The sequence below is a fragment of the Ursus arctos genome, unplaced genomic scaffold (genome assembly GCF_023065955.2).
Source record: "Ursus arctos isolate Adak ecotype North America unplaced genomic scaffold, UrsArc2.0 scaffold_31, whole genome shotgun sequence".
In the NCBI taxonomy this organism is placed as follows: Eukaryota; Metazoa; Chordata; class Mammalia; order Carnivora; family Ursidae; genus Ursus; species Ursus arctos.
The window spans coordinates 2,799,321-2,817,689 of NW_026622997.1; the positions used below are offsets into that span (position 1 = coordinate 2,799,321).

General features: G+C 43.0%; 6 protein-coding genes and 1 pseudogene across 6 annotated transcripts; 3 read left to right on the top strand and 4 right to left on the bottom strand.

Annotated features, from left to right (window-relative positions):
* Nucleotides 1–101: 101 nt before the first annotated feature.
* On the top strand, nt 102–2,205 carry LOC113264284 (histone H2B type 2-E-like). Its single transcript, XM_044388655.3, has 2 exons — nt 102–321; nt 654–2,205. The coding sequence occupies exon 2, from the start codon at nt 1,105–1,107 to the stop codon at nt 1,483–1,485; it is 381 nt and encodes a 126-aa protein (XP_044244590.1). The 5' UTR covers nt 102–321; nt 654–1,104; the 3' UTR covers nt 1,486–2,205.
* Nucleotides 2,206–3,856: 1,651 nt separating this feature from the next.
* Nucleotides 3,857–4,251, bottom strand: LOC130542243 (histone H4). Its single transcript, XM_057305013.1, has one exon. It carries the CDS (start codon nt 4,232–4,234, stop codon nt 3,923–3,925), a length of 312 nt encoding a protein of 103 aa, XP_057160996.1. The 5' UTR covers nt 4,235–4,251; the 3' UTR covers nt 3,857–3,922.
* A 5,795-nt stretch (nt 4,252–10,046) lies between these two features.
* Nucleotides 10,047–10,525, bottom strand: LOC125283542 (histone H3.1). Its single transcript, XM_048225561.2, has one exon. The coding sequence runs from the start codon at nt 10,502–10,504 to the stop codon at nt 10,094–10,096; it is 411 nt and encodes a 136-aa protein (XP_048081518.1). The 5' UTR covers nt 10,505–10,525; the 3' UTR covers nt 10,047–10,093.
* An 816-nt stretch (nt 10,526–11,341) lies between these two features.
* On the bottom strand, nt 11,342–11,842 carry LOC125283536 (histone H2A type 1-B). Its single transcript, XM_048225548.2, has one exon. It carries the CDS (start codon nt 11,794–11,796, stop codon nt 11,404–11,406), a length of 393 nt encoding a protein of 130 aa, XP_048081505.1. The 5' UTR covers nt 11,797–11,842; the 3' UTR covers nt 11,342–11,403.
* A 230-nt stretch (nt 11,843–12,072) lies between these two features.
* Nucleotides 12,073–12,561, top strand: LOC125283539 (histone H2B type 1-C/E/F/G/I). Its single transcript, XM_048225554.2, has one exon. It carries the CDS (start codon nt 12,124–12,126, stop codon nt 12,502–12,504), a length of 381 nt encoding a protein of 126 aa, XP_048081511.1. The 5' UTR covers nt 12,073–12,123; the 3' UTR covers nt 12,505–12,561.
* Nucleotides 12,562–16,212: 3,651 nt separating this feature from the next.
* Nucleotides 16,213–16,574, bottom strand: LOC113249355 (histone H2B type 1-N-like; annotated as a pseudogene).
* Nucleotides 16,575–16,869: 295 nt separating this feature from the next.
* Nucleotides 16,870–17,346, top strand: LOC113249354 (histone H2A type 1-B). Its single transcript, XM_048225547.2, has one exon. It carries the CDS (start codon nt 16,897–16,899, stop codon nt 17,287–17,289), a length of 393 nt encoding a protein of 130 aa, XP_048081504.1. The 5' UTR covers nt 16,870–16,896; the 3' UTR covers nt 17,290–17,346.
* Nucleotides 17,347–18,369: the final 1,023 nt, after the last annotated feature.

Below are 18,369 nucleotides of genomic sequence, written 5' to 3' on the forward strand. Positions count from 1 at the left end.
GAGTGACTCGTCACTGGCTTAGCCGATCCTTACCCGTTTCTGATTGGTCGATTTCAACCAGCCGACATCTTCGCACCCCCCTTAAAAAAAAAAAAAATCATTTCTGAGTTTCATTTACGATGGTTAACAACTCGTTAATTATCGTTAATAATATAAAAAATTTGAAGTTTCCTCCTGTTTGGATAGAGAAAGTAGGATATGTTCGCAAGAGAGAGTGCTTTAGAATTTCTCTTCTTAAAACAATGTCCGCCATTTTCTGCAGTTATTCCGTTTTCATCTGGCTGGTATTTCCTGCCTTTATCTATTTGCAAATTCCACAGTGTAAGTATCTCATGAGTTCTATTTCATTTTACTTACAGCAAATATCTAGTTCATTGCAGCATAGTCTCCTAGGACATAATGTTAAGACGTAAGGAATGTTCTTTCAGGATTCACGTTTTAAAATTGCAGCATCCTGGAGCCCCTGTCTTTTTAATACTGGGTTTGACTCAAACTGGTGATTTTATATGCTGTTTGGTTTTGATGAATTAAAAATGTCAGCCGGGATGTAATGGCGACTGTCCTGAGGAGAAGGTTTGCTATGCGGAACCTTGAAAAAGATGGCGGCGATCGAGTCTTGAGGTTTAAGAATAGTAATTGTCTTGCATCTCCAGATTCTTGCCGGAGGAGCCCCGAAGAGTCCTGAAATATTTGTGATAAAGCCAAAGAAGCTACTGTTACGATTGGACTGGGCTCGATAATAGGATTTCCTTCCTTGGTGTTCGCGTCCAAATCCCAAAGTTTCTACTTATTTAAAATACAAAAATAAGGTTTTATTGGGAGCTGTGTCTGTGTGTATTTGGGTGTGTTTTGGTGAATGCACTTATGGTAATGAAGCGGTATTGAAAATCAACCTATTGGAGTCCCTGAAATCATTCGTTTATTCGTCCAATAAAAACAAGGTTTGGAATTCCTAATTTACATACTATTAATCTATTGGCCAGTTTTAGTCCAATGAAAATGTAGTCTTTTGAACCTTCCTTTGCATATGTGTCCTATAAATATTCGGGATTGTCCCTCTTCCTTTTTTCTTGGTGGTCCAAATTTCTTAGCTTTGTGATCACCATGCCAGAGCCTGCTAAGTCAGCCCCAGCCCCCAAAAAGGGCTCTAAGAAGGCGGTGACCAAGGCGCAGAAGAAGGACGGCAAGAAACGCAAACGCGGCCGCAAAGAGAGCTATTCCATCTACGTGTACAAGGTGCTGAAGCAGGTGCACCCCGACACCGGCATCTCGTCCAAGGCCATGGGCATCATGAACTCGTTCGTCAACGACATCTTCGAGCGCATCGCGGGCGAGGCGTCGCGCCTGGCGCATTACAACAAGCGCTCGACCATCACGTCCAGAGAGATCCAGACGGCCGTGCGCCTGCTGCTGCCCGGGGAGCTGGCCAAGCACGCCGTGTCCGAGGGCACCAAGGCCGTCACCAAGTACACCAGCTCCAAGTAAAAGTATTCCTACAGTTTGCTTTCCTCCAAGGCTCTTTTCAGAGCCACTCACTTTTTACATATTGAGAGCTGTAATAGCATGTTTTTTCAGCACACTTTTATAGTAAGCATATATTTCCTGAAATGTGTACAGTAGGAACTTGGTTAAAGTTCTAAAAGTCTGGTTTTTGTGTTTGTTCATTAAGTCTTTAATTTGTCCTTATATTTTGTGTAATCGTTTAGATTTTAGAATTATTTTGTATTTGGTGTCTGCCTCTTGAAGTCGGTGAAGCATGTTGAGTCGGTTTCTGAAACTCTAATTTTGACCTACTTGTAATTTTTTTCTTCCCCTAAGTGTTTCCTTCTGTATTCATTTAGACAGAAGAAAAATAGTAAAATGAAACAAAAACAAAAGTAAGAAAAGATAGATATGTAGGGATCACACAAGATATGAATGGAAATCAAGAGGTTCCATGAGTTAATTATTTAAAGGAACATTTGTTTTTGTGCTGCTGAATATAAAATGACTTAGATATGTTGCTGTTGAGTCCAGGTCAGGGTTTATAGGCTTGATTGGTATCAGGAACGCCCACAAGGCATGACAGGTGTATGTGCCAGTTCAGTGTTGGGGATATGTATGAAGGGTTACATAGTTGTGAAAGGGAGTGTTTCCAGTATAGGGTCCCCCCCGTTCTTTTTTTAAATGTATGTCTTCCATTAGATAAAGATTGCAGTTTTAGTTTATCGTATGTTATTTTAGATGGAACACGGATTTCTGAAGATGCTAAGTGCGTTCGCTAACTATATTAGTTATCTTTTGCTGAATAGTAGATGACCTTGAATTTACTAGCCTCAAACAACCCACATGTATTATGTGACAGTTTCTGTGGGTATGGGCATGGTGTAGCCGAGTCCTATTTAAGGATGCTATTGAGATGTTAGCTAGGATTGAAGTCTCTTGGATGCTTGACTGGGGAAATAATCCTCTTCCAAACTCACTAGGTGGCTGAATTTGTTTCTTTGTGGTGGTAGGGCTGAAGGTTCCAGTTTCTTTCATGTTGGCTGTTGGCTGAAAGGTTTGTAGGCTGTTAATTTGGAGGCCTTCACTTCCTAAAGAGCCCCACCCCTTCCCCACCTCAGTTTGTCATTTGGGCCTGTCAGCATAGATACTTGGTCTATCAAAGTCAGCATGCAAGAGTTGAGGAAGATACATCACGTTACCTAATATACTTAACATGTTAGATAACCTAATTATATACAGAAAATTACATCTCATCACCTCTGCAGTCACAGGTCATGTTCACCCTCAAGTGGATAGATCACAGAAGGGTGAACACCAGGAGGGAACCCTGGGGACTACCCTAGAGGCCATCATCACAGGACCCATCAGGAAAAATAAAAAACATCTAAGAACCCAAAGAATGTTAACTAAAATAACTCTTCCCTCTTTCCCTCTGCCCCTACATTACTCTGGTTCAATTTGCCTGCAGGCAGGAATCGGTGCTAAGAGGTAAGGAGAAAGGCTACATATACCTTGAAGTGCTTTTAAATAGGTTACTGCCAGTGACTTTCTCCTGAAGCCAAGATACAGAAGACTATTTGCCTGGTTATTATTTTGGAGGACGCTGCTGCCCCCTTTCCTTTGCAAGTACTGACACAGAAAATATTGTGTGGCTGAGTCCCAGCACAGGGCTAGGAGCCTCTGTACCTCCCTTTCTAGCTTTGAAGCTGAGAAACCAGAGGGTTTGTGAGATGAGTTAACATTGTTGCTTTTATTATAGAATGTCAGGGAATATGTGTGACAAGGTATAACAAACCCCCAAATCTCTGTGGCTTAAAAATACTTTATTGGTACTCAGTTTACATAATCCAGATACAAATGCTTTATGGGGGAGAAAAGTACCCATGTGCCACCTTGGCCTGCTCCTAGGTGCCTGCACTGTAGCCCCAGTTGAGCTTCTCCTTGAACCCTAGGAGTAGGGTAGCTACTGGCTACTCTGACCAAACAAGTTTCTGTTTTGAATAGGCTAAGAGTATTACATACGTTTTTTCAGTACTCAAGTTTTACTTCCAGAAAAATAGTAACTAGGTTTTAAAAATCTAACCTATTAGTGTGTGAAGCTCGTGTAGACTGCCACATCCTGTTAGAGATTCTAAAAACCAGACCCAACTGCTAATGAGGTGGTATGGGAGCACTTAAAAGCTAGAAAACCCTGTATTGGCAAAACCGGTAATGAACCTTTAACCCTCCCTAACCACTTAGCGCATTTCAGCAGCAAGAAACAGGATTAAGTTAAAGCCATGATTTCAGTCCAGAAACCACAATCTGTAATTCTTGATCCTCACAAGGGAGAAAAGAGTTTCAATAACAAATGTCGCCAGCCCTTCAAACGAACGGGTGTGTGGCCCTGAAAAGGGCCTTTAGAATTCTCACAGAAACCGCACGTGTGGGCAAAGTCTTAGCCCCCGAAGCCGTAGAGGGTGCGGCCCTGGCGCTTGAGCGCGTAGACCACGTCCATGGCCGTGACCGTCTTGCGCTTGGCGTGCTCCGTGTAGGTGACGGCGTCCCGGATCACGTTCTCCAGGAACACCTTGAGCACCCCGCGGGTCTCCTCGTAGATGAGGCCGGAGATGCGCTTGACGCCGCCGCGCCGGGCCAGCCGCCGGATGGCGGGCTTGGTGATGCCCTGGATGTTGTCGCGCAGCACCTTGCGGTGGCGCTTGGCGCCCCCCTTGCCCAGGCCCTTCCCGCCCTTGCCGCGACCAGACATTCTCAACAAAACAAAGAACCACCTAAAATTCGTGTTGACAAGAGATCGAGCTTCTTATTTATAACCCTGTGGCGGACCTTATTGAGAACCGCGACGGAGGCCGGGCTGGGTGGGGGCGGGGTGGGGAGGCCGCGGGTCGTCCCCGCCCACAAGTGCGCGCGCGGTCCTGCGCCCCGCGGAGGCTCCGCGAACACCGCCGGGGTCGCTCCCTGTTGCTTCCCTGAATTCTCTGAGACAAGCTCTCTTTGAGAGCGTGTAAGGAAAATTCTCTGCTTTATTAAGGGAGTGAAATAATGGCACCTCCCAAGCCAGTATCTGCTTTTCAGATGTGAACTATTTAGGATCCTTGCGCACCGTGGGCAGGTCGTTGACGAAATTATACATTGCTTTGAATTGTGATCGCGTATCTGAAATGTAGTCGAGGGTTTGTCTTCTCTTCTCGCCTTGAATCATTTTTGTACACTTTAAACCAAGAGAGAATAGTGGTGTTGGCCAGAGGGTCTCATGGAGGGAGAAAAGAACTCACCTCCCCAGCGGGACGGGGCGGGGGGGGGGGGCTGCCTTTTCCGCGGAGGTCTGTCCCTGCTGCCTGGGCCCTGTACTCGCCCTACATTTCACCTTCTAGGGTCCACGATCTGTTTTGTGACGTTTTCTCTCAATTTCACTTTAGTTTGTTCTTCCTTAGAATGCAAATATTAATCCCGACATCACAAAAATGGTTTGAAAATCAAAAGGTAAATCTTAGGTCAAGTGTTGAACACTGTGACGACTACTTCGTGGAAATTCTGTCTTCATGCCCCAGGGATTGACTTCCTTCCTGATACTCAAATCTCTCAGTCTGGTATTTTACAATCGGGATTTATGTTCAGTGTTTATTTTTTATGTTTTCATAACCTCTATATCTGATGAAGTTTTAGAATATAGGTGATGTTCGGTGATATGCGGTGCAGAGCTGACGACCAAGAAAGAATTCTTAAGTCGTCTCTGGTGCAAAAAGGTGATTTTATTAAAACATGGGGACAGGGCCTGTGGGCAGAATGAGCTGCTCTGGGTTTGTGACGTGTGGTTGATATATACTTGGGAGCTGGGGAGGTGAGGACAAAGGGGGTGTCCAGAAGGACTGTCATATGTCAAAGAAGACTTTCAGCATAATGGAGACCTGGTTATTGTCAAGCCAAGTCTGTTTTTCCCTCCAATGAGGCACTAAAATGAAGACAGTTGGGAGTTTCTTGGAGGAATGTTACATTACTCCTATTACACGTCCTTGTCAATGGGCTTCAGGTTCAGAAGAAATTCCATTTTATTTACCTTTCCTTCTGCCTCAGCCTCTCTCAATTTTTATGCAGGGGAGGGTGATGTTAGGGCTTCAGGAAACTGAGTTATGGTCTCTGGAAGTTAGGCTACTGATAAGAAACCTTCTTCCTTGTAAATCACTAGGACATTTGTAAACCCAGGTAGACCCCTGTCCTGCAGGACTGTAATCTTTATCAGTTAACCATTTGTTTTTCTTTAGGGCAGCCAGGAGTGCCTGAGGAATGTCGCATATGTCACATGGGGGTGGGGGTAGGGGGTAGAGGGTGCCTCTAGACTTTTTCCTCAGCTAGACTTCTGCTCTGTCATCATATCTTTGTAAGTGCAAATCTTTGAGTTTAGGGGTCAGTGCTAAATTTATGTGGTTACATTTAAATTTATATACTTTCCCAATTTACCACTACTTTCATACCACAAACACAATTCCTTCTAGGATTGCATTGTCTGATAAAGTGATCTGGACCCACTTTTCAGCATTGGGAATGTGGTTGATGCTATGAGGAACTGAATTTTTAATTTTATTTAATAAAAAAATTTAATTTAAAAGCTATTATTCTGTTCAGTTATTGCAAAGTTTGGGGTATGTTTGAAGAACTTGGGCATGTGAACTCAATTTTTCAACAGTAAATTTTATGGTATTGAAATGCAAATCAAGTTTTTTACTATAAAAATTTAGAATCAGATTGAATGAGATAGATACTGGATTTAGAAGATATAAGATGAAAAAAGGAACGTGAATATTGCATTACTAATGTCTATATTGATTACATATTGAAACAAAAATATTTTGTATATTTTGGATTATATAAAATATACTATTAAAATAATTGCATCCTTTCACTTTTTAAAATGTGGTTACTGGAAATTTTTTAATTACATATGTGTTTTGCATTATTTCTTATAGGTGACACTGTTCCAGGGTTCTTCCTTTCCTATCTCTGTTACTTGATTTTTTATCAAATCTTGCTGTCCTGGGTTTTGGGATATGGTGGACATGCAATTTAAAATTGACCCTTGAACAACAGGGCTTTGAAGTCCATGGGCCCACATATACGTAGATTGTTTTTTGGTAAACACAATACAGCACGGTAAATGTGTTATCTCTTCATGATTTTTTTTTTGTTGTTGTTTAAAGATTTTATTTATTTATTTGACAGAGAGAGAGACAGCCAGGGAGAGAGGGAGCACAAGCAGGGGGAGTGGGAGAGGAAGAAGCAGGCTCCCAGCAGAGGAGCCTGATGTGGGGCTCGATTCCAGAACGCCGGGATCTTGCTCTGAGCCGAAGGCAGACGCTTAACGACTGTGCCACCCTGGCGCCCCTTCATGATTTTCGTAACAACATATTTTTTCTCTAACTTACTTTATTATAGGGATACAGTATATAATTATATCATATATAAAATATGCATTTATCAACTGATTATGTTATCAGTAAGGCTTCTGCTCAACCTTAGGCTATTAACAGTTACGTTTTGGGAGTCAACAGTTATACCCGGATTTTCAACTGTGCAAGGGATTTGTGCCCCTAACCTTTGTTCATGGGACATATATTTCTAAGAAACCCAGTTGCACAGACTGGCCCCAAACTCAAAGGAAGCATTGTACAAAACTTTAAAAAGTAACAAAATAAAATGACATTAGGGAATAATGGGAGGCTTGTCAAAGAAAACATTACTCATCAAAGCAAGAAAAGATGGATAGCTAGAAAAACTGTTGACCTTAGAATTCTTCAAGGGCAGGGTGTCAGGAGATGAGACTTACTGAAATTCTGTGCTAATATTTTTTTTCTGAAAGTACGTTTTGTTGAGCGAGAGCATCCAAAAATGTTTACTATCCCAATTATAGTCCAAAAGAGCTTACGTTTCTGTACAAGAGAATGTATATTCTGGTATTTTCTTAAAAAGAGGCAAATTAATCACTGTGGAAGTACAAAAGCATCTCATGGAAGAGAAGGCTTAGAGAATGGTTTACTGTTTCTAGAATCTAGGTAAAGACCATGAGAGACAGATAAGAAAAGCAGGTCAATTACTTTGGAGTCTAGAAACAGTTACAGTGTCTACTATTTGATGAATGAGTATGGTAAGAATGTCAAGGAGTCACATCATGAAATTTCATAGAAATTTATCTTGCGGGTTCTATGTTTGTATTTTCTTCCAGCAAGGATTCACAACATAAGACACATTATCTGAGATTTGGAAGTCAGGAAAAAAGGATGGGCCATGATGTTTAATATCATAAAATGTTAAAGACCACACAAAAATAGTAGGGCAATTGACTTTGGTCATCTCACTGACCATTGATGGAATGTAACAAATTCAGCAGGGGTTTATTTGGTAGAGATGCAAATAATTTCTGTTAGGTGGAACGGCTCTATCTCCAAAGATTTATGGCCTCTTGGGCATTAATAATTTTGTTTTAACCTCATTCAACAATCCTACTCCAATATTTCTGTGAAATTGTTTATATGTACCCTAATTTCTTAAATATTCTTTGAACAAATTAGAGCATTGTACCTTTTTCAGTCAATGATATTTTAAGTAAACTCTTTGTCACATGTTTATTTTCTATTTTCTGAATTGTTATTTCATCTTTTTGAAAAAAGGTAAACAAGTGATGTCATGTGACTTTGACTTGATTGGAGATAAACAGGGTGTCAGAAATGTGCTGGTCCTTTCTCTACTTCTTTAGGCCTGGGAAATTCAACACTAGTCCTTCTGGGCGTGGCAAATCATCAATGGTGAGAGGGAAGGGCGAAAGTGCAGATGGGAAAGCAGATTCTTCATCAGGCTTGAGGTCACTGAGGACAAGGGAAAGACTTTGGTTGCAGACTAGGGTAGCTCTGAAACCTGCTAAGAAATACCCAAATACCTGTTAAAGTGAAGGGATAGACTGCATTTCTTTCCATTTTTTAATAGAACACAGTCTAAAAGTCCTGTCCACATGTTTTTTTTTTAAAACTTATTTTAAGAGAATGTCCTTCTGGGGGCGCCTGGGTGGCACAGCAGTTAAGTGTCTGCCTTCGGCTCAGGGCGTGATCCTGGCGTTACGGGATCGAGCCCCATGTCAGGCTCATCCGCTATGAGCCTGCTTCTTCCTCTCCCGCTCCCCCTGCTTGTGTTCCCTCTCTCGCTGGCTGTCTCTATCTCTGTCAAATAAATAAATAAAATCTTTAAAAAAAAAGATTAAAAAAAGAGAGAGAGAGAATGTCCTTCTGTTTGACTATTTATTAGGGTCTAGTATCAGAGAAAAATCTGTCAATTTAGATAATTTGTAGGATGTTGATAGTTTAGTGAATTTTGTCCATCGGAGATGGACATTGTGCCATAGGACAATAACCCTTTTTGATCTAAATTTGCTCTTCTGGTTTCACTCCAATCTTTCTTTTTTAGGGGAGGGAAATTTTCCCTCCATCCATTTTGGTTCTTGGCTGGGGCCTCTGTTACAAAACACCGATTAGCGAGAGAAAACAATCAGACGTTTATTAACGTGCATTTCATACACACGTGCCAGAAAGCCAGGGAGTTCAAAGGGGGGTCTTAGAGCTGCAGCTTTACGTGTCTTGAAAGAGAACAATAGGTACACGGAGAAGTGACAAGACAAAGGAAGGCAGTTTAAGGCCTTTAAGGACAGCAGACTCTGGGAATGTAAATATATGGGAGGAAACAGAGGAAGGTTTGTTTGCTGATTCTTCTGATGTCTCTCTGGGCTGTTAAGATTCTAAAGGTCTCCAGTATAGCCCTTATATCCTGCCTTAGGGCAGAAAAAGGGAAGGGTGGAGGGAGCTTTTCCTGTGATTGTTGCTTAACTGCCTTGAACCCCAATTTTTATGTCAAAGAGGAATATTGTTTCCTTCACTAGAATTATATCGCTAGTCTTGATAATGCCCTATTCTCCTTTGAACTAGATTTAACTTCCTGATAGTCACGTACTGATGACTTATATATTAGAAAAACTCACTACAGTGAGACTTGCCTTGTTATTTGGAGTTTTATACTTTAATAACACATAATGTAATGGCTTGATGACAATTTCTCCATGCGAAAAAAAAAATCAGGTTTGTATTTGCTTTTTAGGCTACTGAGGCCTACCTCGTGGATTGGAGACCCATTAAAAAACATCCATTTCTTTAGATTCACCTAGACTTTGACTCCACTAATAGTAAATGTTACCCTTTTCTTTCACAGTCCAAAAGGATATAACACTGCATATAAAGAGATAAGTCCCTTCAACAATCCTATTCTTTTGATCTTGACTGTCTAGAAGCCATTCCGAGCCCTTATCAAACACTAGATTGAAAGACATCCTGGCAGGTGAGTAGTAAAGTGTCTAAAATTAAGCAATGGATTATGTAAACTTACACACAATTACTATGAATCCAAAGAAGATTGTTATAAAAGTCAGTGCATGCTTCCAATAGGACTTCATTGTTTTCTTGAAAAAGAGAAACTACTTTCAGGAAGGGAGATGGAAAGCATTACAACAGTTTTTTGACAAAGTAGGTGGCTCTGAAAAGAGCCGTTTTCAATGTCCAGAGAAAATAGCCTTGGATTACGCCCTCTCCCCGCGGATGCGGCGCGCCAGCTGGATGTCCTTGGGCATGATGGTGACGCGCTTGGCGTGGATGGCGCACAGGTTGGTGTCCTCGAAGAGCCCCACCAGGTAGGCCTCGCACGCCTCCTGCAGCGCCATGACGGCCGAGCTCTGGAAGCGCAGGTCGGTCTTGAAGTCCTGCGCGATCTCGCGCACCAGCCGCTGGAACGGCAGCTTGCGGATCAGCAGCTCGGTGGACTTCTGGTAGCGCCGGATCTCGCGCAGGGCCACCGTGCCGGGCCGGTAGCGGTGCGGCTTCTTGACGCCGCCGGTGGCCGGCGCGCTCTTGCGGGCCGCCTTGGTAGCCAGCTGCTTGCGCGGGGCCTTGCCGCCCGTCGACTTGCGCGCCGTCTGTTTCGTGCGAGCCATGACAACTACACAGAAGAGGAAACTGACTGGAGAGTAGCAAGCAGCTCTTTCTGACCGTATTTATACAGCAGTCTGGTTCGTAGGTCCCGCGCTGTGATCTAATTGGTTCTCAGGTTGCTTTCGCGAGAAATGATTGGATTTCCATTAAGGACTGAATATAGAACCAAAATTCATTTCTTGCTTACATTTATTCCTAGTTTACTTGAAATTGAGTTAAGAAAAACGAGGTTTCATTTAGAGTTGATTCGTGTGTACTTCATTCATTGCTTTTGTTTTGAGAAGGCAAAACCGAACAGATAAAATAATTTTTAGTAAGAATGCAGGCCGCCAGAAAATTTAAAAATCCCGCCCTGGCGTGTGATTGGCCAGGTATCTCTCCTTTGTTCTCTAATTTCTCTCAAACGTTTTAGACTTTCTGACCGTCAGTTTGAGTATAGTGTATATATAATTACGTTGATTTGTATGTAAACTTTACTTGTATACTAAACAGTCTCCAACATGTTGAGATATTTTGGTTTGCATTAGTATCGTTGGCATTCACAGAGCTTATGCCCCTAAATTAGGTCCTGACAGAATTGTAATTTCCTTGGGACTGTTTTTGTGTATTTGCGAACGCTTTATGTAATTTGTTTCATGAATCCGTAATTGTATAGACCTAACATTTTCAATGGAAACGAATACTTTGTGGCAAGAAAGGGAACATTAGTTACTCAATTTTTAAAATAGGAAACTTTAAAAACAGGTTAAATGTAACAAGATTTGCGTGTAATCAAATGGTTAATACTTAATAAACACGTCATCTAGGGTTTTTTAGTATTTCAGCGCTTTCTAGAAAATGTGGGTGGCTCTTAAAAGAGCCTTTGATTTGCGGGAGAGGGATAGCAGGTTTTATAAACATTTCATTTGCCCTTGGCCTTGTGGTGGCTCTCGGTCTTCTTGGGCAGCAGCACGGCCTGGATGTTGGGCAGGACGCCGCCCTGCGCGATGGTCACCCGGCCCAGCAGCTTGTTGAGCTCCTCGTCGTTGCGGATGGCCAGCTGCAGGTGGCGCGGGATGATGCGCGTCTTCTTGTTGTCGCGGGCCGCGTTGCCCGCCAGCTCCAGGATCTCGGCCGTCAGATACTCCAGCACGGCCGCCAGGTACACGGGCGCGCCGGCCCCGACCCGCTCCGAATAGTTGCCTTTGCGGAGCAGGCGGTGCACACGGCCCACTGGGAACTGGAGGCCGGCCCGCGAGGAGCGCGTCTTGGCCTTGGCGCGAGCCTTGCCGCCCTGCTTGCCGCGTCCAGACATAACTGGTTGTATCTGAGCAAAATGCCACAGAAAGAAAGAAAAGAGATGTCCTGAAAGCAGCAAAAAGATGCCAGTTATAGTGCTGGATGGAAGCGGAAAACTCGAGTTGGGATTGGTTAAAGTCATCGTTTGGCGATCCAACCAATAAGAACGGAGAAATGACGCACTCAAATTTACATATTCCCCGTCACTAATTCATTATCAAATCAGATCCGGATATTCTTGCATGCCTTATTTGCATAGATGGCCTATAAAAGAGGAGACTCTGGATGTAGGCGGACATCTTAGGACTTTTTTTGTCTGTGAATTGAGGTGTTAGTAGTCAGGATGCCTGAACCGGCCAAGTCCGCGCCCGCCCCGAAGAAGGGCTCCAAGAAGGCGGTGACCAAGGCTCAGAAGAAGGACGGCAAGAAGCGCAAGCGCAGCCGCAAGGAGAGCTACTCGGTGTACGTGTACAAGGTGCTGAAGCAGGTGCACCCCGACACCGGCATCTCGTCCAAGGCCATGGGCATCATGAACTCGTTCGTCAACGACATCTTCGAGCGCATCGCGGGCGAGGCGTCGCGCCTGGCGCATTACAACAAGCGCTCGACCATCACGTCCAGGGAGATCCAGACGGCCGTGCGCCTGCTGCTGCCCGGGGAGCTGGCCAAGCACGCCGTGTCCGAGGGCACCAAGGCCGTCACCAAGTACACCAGCTCCAAGTAGACTTGCCGAGTAAGCGTCTTGTTACCCCAACCCAAAGGCTCTTTTCAGAGCCACTTCATTTTCATCGAAAGAGTTGTAATATTAAGTACTTAAATTTTTTAGTCAACCTTAGCATACTTTTGTCAGTGGATATGCTTGGAGACTCCTTTCAAGGGAAAAACGACTGATCCCCATGTACTTAGAAAAGTATGGACGTCTTTCTATGCTTAAAAATTTTTTCTGTAGTCTTTTTGTTGTCCGTGTTGCAGAGCCTGGTACTTGGCACACATTCAGTTTTCATTTGGATCTACGGGATGCTGTCGAGGCTGGACAGGAGTTAGGAGTTGCTCCTGTCCTTCTCACCCTACTGCTCTGTCTTGATTCCTGGCAGCAGTAAGCGGTTCTGTGCCCTCCACGCTCTGATTTCTACACTCAGTAATGCTTCCAGTCCTGTCCCTCCTTGCTTGTCAGCCTGAATCCCACCGGGCCTCTTCCATTCCAAATTTATAAATTGTATTAACTTTTAGTTTCTTTTGTGCCCTAAGCCCTGGTTGTGGCTACTGTTGTCTTCAATCTTCTCTGGGATACCTCAGTTTTGGCTTTAAAGTATTGGAAAATCTATGTAGCTTTTAATTAAATTATATTTATAAAAATCAATACTTTTACATTTTCCTGAGAGACCTGTGCCTCTAAGCCTCCATTGACTTAAAGGGCCATGACTACTTTACATTTGAAAGCGTTTATTTATTGCATTTCCTTTCTCCATCAGGCTCTTTGATAATCATATAAAATATTTTCCTTGCTTTCAAGGGACCAACAGTCTCAGGTTTGCCACCATCAGTTCTCCCAGGCAGGGAAAGTATTTATTCCAGGATATAGAAATACATTGAATTTGAGGGCAGCAGTAGTCCTATGGGATATGGGGTTTCCTCTGGTAGCCTCACCAAACCTTTCTTCTTGGCTGACTCTGGACACTTAAGGAAAGCTGAACATAGAAAGCACCAAGAAAAGAGATGAGAGAGGAGATAGTCTATGTAAAAGTACTTACTAGAGTGTTGAGACATCTACTGGAACTGAAGTGTCTTTGAATTCTATCCAGACACCTTTGAAAGAGTCAGAAGACTTTGGTGGGAATGTTCTGCCATGTAAATGAGCTTTGGTTCTCACACCCACTGCGCTTCACTTTATAAAATGAGACTATTACTAAATATTACTAAAGAATAAATTGCTAAAATAAACTATGGACATTTGTGAAAACAAAGGCAATAATTTATAATAAAAACACATTTTAGAGGGATTTACAATTGAGAAGGTTTTTATGAACATTATTAGGTAAAATTTTCCATGTCTTCTATACTTCATATATAATAAATGCAAACTTTTTAAAGTAGAATTATAATCAGAAATAATAATAATAATACAATGAGTGAGGCAACTGTTACTCCATGAAATTAGAGTTGCTGTTCTTAAATCCAGACATACTAAACACCAGGAAAAAAGGAAATGTAAAATGCTGGTTTCAAAACTAGAGACACTTCAACATTATGGGAGCCCACGATATTTAGGAAGAATTTACATGCATGTGTAATAATTCTGATAATATTTATACATTTAAATGTACATATATGTGCAGTTGTAATCTTCACTGAAAACAGAATCAATAATTCTTAAGCTATGGGGGTGTTTTAATTTCCTTTTGCTGGTCTGACAGATTATCACAAATTTAGTGGTTTCCATCAGCACAAATTTATAATTTCCTAATTCTGTAGATCAGCATTTGGGCATGGATGTCACTGAGCTAAAATCAAGGTGTCAGGAATTCTGCGTTCGTCTCTGGGATCTCTGAAAGTAAATCTGTTTCCTTGCCTTTTCCAGCTCCTAGAGGCTATCCTCTTTCCTTGGCTGAGGGCCCCTTTTCTCAATTTTCAAGGCCAGCAATCTCTGGGCAAATCCTCAGGCTGTTAGCTCTCTGGTTCTGTACTCAGGTTCCCTCTCCCCATTTTAAGTACCCCTGTGGTTTACACGGGGTTCACTTGGATAATCCAGGATAATCTCCCTTTAAAAAATCAGGTGATTGGCAATCCTAGTGCCATCTGGAACATTAAGAGACCTCTGTCATGGAACCTAACATACTCACAGACCCTTAGAGGTTAGGAGTTAAAGATAATCGGGATGACATTTCTCTAACTAGCACAGTAGGTCGTAGTGTTTTTAGAATTTGCTAGAAAGCTATATACCTTCTGTTCTACAAACTGGAAGACTATATGGACACACTAACAAGTATACCTTCAGGGTGCCCTTGTATTCCAGGAAGGTCATATGCACCTTGTTTAGATATTTGTTTATTTCTGAGAATACATAGAGCAAAAACTGACTATCATAATGGAAGCTTTCATATACAGCTACCTGGTATTTTTAGATTTCATTCTTTTACATTTCTCTCCTTATTGCTTTTGTTTTGTTTGAAAATGTATGTATTCTTCGTGTATGTTGTTTTGTGTGTGTGTGTGCCCATTTGTGTTGTGTGGGGAGTAGAAAGCTTGCTGTTCATGAAAGAAATTATACAAGAATATAGAATAGTTTTAACTTTTTTCCTCCCTGGGTTGAACCCCTAAAATTACTTCGTATGTGCAACCGTAGCACATAATTCATGTGCGATACCATTCATGGCAGTTTACAACTTCAAGTAAGCTTCTAATTACAAGGAGAAAAGTGTAAACTTTCATCACCATTATTGTATGTCTGCATATGCCAGGGCAGTGGTCGTGTTACAAGAATGACATATTAAATTGTTTTAAAGATTTTATTTATTTACGTATTTGTCAGAGAGAGATAGGGAGAGTACGAGCAGGGTGGAGGGCAGAGGGAGAAGCAGGCTCCCCAATGAGCAGGGACCCCAATGCGGGGCTCGATCCCAGGACCCCTGAGATCATGACCTGAGCCAAAGGCAGAAACTTAACCAACTGAGCCATTCAGGCAGCTCCATATGAATTTTTTTTAATTTAAAAAGAATTTTTGTAAACCAGGACAGAAATTAGCTGATATAAAATCCACCCATGAGGAAAATAACAAATTTAAGGGAGTGGCACCAAAATATCCCTAAAAGGAGTTTCTTTCTTGGACGGCCAGCATTATTACTGCAATGTGGAATTTTGCCAATGGTCTTGCCTTTCATTAAACAAGCCATCGGGAAATTCTCGTTACAATTAAATGACCCCATCTTGGAGTCAGTGATGTTTATTTTTCAATTTTCATGCATTGGCTTGTTCCCACTAGTATTTACAAATTATACTGCCTTAAGCAAATACACATCCAGTAGAAGTGTATAAAGATTAATCTGGAAATAAACCAGTTTCTTCTTACCACAACATACCACTAACAAAAATAGCACTACCAAATTTCTTAAGCCCTCTTGGCTTTTCATAGAACCAATGTGTAAAGGACACTACATCCCAACAGCTTCAGTGAAACATTGTCACCACTTGGGCCAGGCTTGTAGTTAAAACGGGGAGCAGAGACAAGAGAAATCCATCCTACCATTACCTACACTCGTACCTTCCCCTTTCCACTAGTGAAAAGGTATGTGTATTTTAAGGTGCTAGTAACACAGGACTGCAAGCCTCACATTTTCAGCAAAGTAAAGCAAAACCGCTTCAGCAGTTACAGTAACGATCAAAGCCGTTACAACTCACGCTGAAAACCTGGCTGGCTCTTAAAGTGTATTTGGGGTTAAATATGAAGACATGGTGTCAGGATTATTTGGAGCTCCAGCTCCCCGGGCAGCAGCAGGCACACGGCCATCTGGATCTCCCTGGACGTGATGGTCCAGCGCTTGTTGTAATGCGCCAGGCGCGACGCCTCGCCCGCGATGCGCTCGAAGATGTCGTTGACGAACGAGTTCATGATGCCCATGGCCTTGGACGAGATGCCGGTGTCGGGGTGCACCTGCTTCAGCACCTTGTACACGTACACCGAGTAGCTCTCCTTGCGGCTGCGCTTGCGCTTCTTGCCGTCCTTCTTCTGCGCCTTGGTCACCGCCTTCTTGGAGCCCTTCTTCGGGGGATTGGAACAGACTTCTCAGGCTGGGGCATGATGAACAAAAACTATGATTCTGAGATAAGAATATGTGCCCTGGTTAAAATGTTCATAATATTTATATGGATCCTATGCAAATGAAGTGCTAAAAGAGTTAGACTTTGATTGAATAAATAATCCTAAACTGCAACATAGCATGGATATTACGTGTCTTTAATTCTGTTTTGTAATTGGTTGCAAACTTCAAAACTGTTTTAGCCAATCAAACCACGTAATTTACAATTCGGCTTGTAAGTATAATTGCTTCTCATTTGTTGAAAGGATTAGTACTCCCATTTTTTCCCCCGTTACTAAGCATACTGGTTACAGAGTATTAAGATGTCCGGACGCGGCAAGCAGGGCGGCAAGGCTCGCGCCAAGGCCAAGACGCGCTCCTCGCGTGCCGGCCTCCAGTTCCCGGTGGGCCGTGTGCACCGCCTGCTCCGCAAAGGCAACTATTCGGAGCGGGTCGGGGCCGGCGCGCCCGTGTACCTGGCGGCCGTGCTGGAGTATCTGACGGCCGAGATCCTGGAGCTGGCGGGCAACGCGGCCCGCGACAACAAGAAGACGCGCATCATCCCGCGCCACCTGCAGCTGGCCATCCGCAACGACGAGGAGCTCAACAAGCTGCTGGGCCGGGTGACCATCGCGCAGGGCGGCGTCCTGCCCAACATCCAGGCCGTGCTGCTGCCCAAGAAGACCGAGAGCCACCACAAGGCCAAGGGGAAGTAAGGTGGAAAAATAAAATCTTAATTCGTTGAGGGGTCCATTTTAACCAAAGGCTCTTTTCAGAGCCAACCTCCATAGTCATTGAAAGGGCTTACATTTTCTTTATTAATTGTAGGTAATTGAAAACGCCCCGCAGGGTCGCTCGTCAATGCAGGAATAGATGTCAGTACTTCCAACACCTCAGAAAGGAGAAAGTAAGCATTTGGTTTAGAGCTAGAATAAAAATAAAAGTTGCCACCTGAAAATTATGACGCTATGGAAAGGTTTTGTCACGTGGTAAAGTATATCAATACCGGAATCCCTCAGGCCTATAAGGCATCCCTAACCTAATGGGAATGGTAATGCTTGGTTTATATTGAAAGTTTAGATCCAAACCTAGTTAGTGGTCTGCCGATCAGTAAAACTATACCTTAATTAATATGTCCTGTTGAACAGTTGCTTTGCATCTTAGTGGGTAAAATCATCCTCAAGTCATACTTAAAACAACAACAACAACAACAAATATCCAACTGAGTGGGCTGGGGCCTAATCAGTTGGAAACTGGAATACAATACTATATGCCCTTGATTTTGTTGTCGTTTATACAGAGCTTCCTAACTCGGGGTTCAGTATGACTTTAAAAAGATACAGTTATCTTTTATTTATTTGACAGAGATAGAGACAGCCAGCCAGAGAGGGAACACAGCAGGGGAGTGGGAGAGGAAGAAGCAGGCTCATAGCAGAGGAGCCTGATGTGGGGCTCGATCCCATAACGCCAGGATCACGCCCTGAGCCGAAGGCAGACGCTTAACCGCTGTGCCACCCAGGCACCCCTATCTTTTTGTACAATTTACAACTTTGGGTATCTTTTAAGAGCCTTTTATACAAACTTCCATTAGTGTGGAGTAAGTATGTATTTAATAAAATTGTAGTAATAAGTATGAAATTAACTCAGGGGTAATGGTACATTTAGGAGTTGTACAAAAATATATTTAAAAATCAGAGTTTGGGGGCGCCTGGGTGGTGCAGTAGTTAAGCGTCTGCCTTCGGCTCAGGGCGTGATCCCAGAGTTCCGGAATCGGAATCGAGTCCCACATCGGGCTT

Coding starts and splice junctions, on each gene's coding strand:
- LOC113264284 (XM_044388655.3), top strand. CDS start 1,105: ATGCCAGAGCCTGCTAAGTCAGCCCCAGCCCCCAAAAAGGGCTCTAAG.
- LOC130542243 (XM_057305013.1), bottom strand. CDS start 4,234: ATGTCTGGTCGCGGCAAGGGCGGGAAGGGCCTGGGCAAGGGGGGCGCC.
- LOC125283542 (XM_048225561.2), bottom strand. CDS start 10,504: ATGGCTCGCACGAAACAGACGGCGCGCAAGTCGACGGGCGGCAAGGCC.
- LOC125283536 (XM_048225548.2), bottom strand. CDS start 11,796: ATGTCTGGACGCGGCAAGCAGGGCGGCAAGGCTCGCGCCAAGGCCAAG.
- LOC125283539 (XM_048225554.2), top strand. CDS start 12,124: ATGCCTGAACCGGCCAAGTCCGCGCCCGCCCCGAAGAAGGGCTCCAAG.
- LOC113249354 (XM_048225547.2), top strand. CDS start 16,897: ATGTCCGGACGCGGCAAGCAGGGCGGCAAGGCTCGCGCCAAGGCCAAG.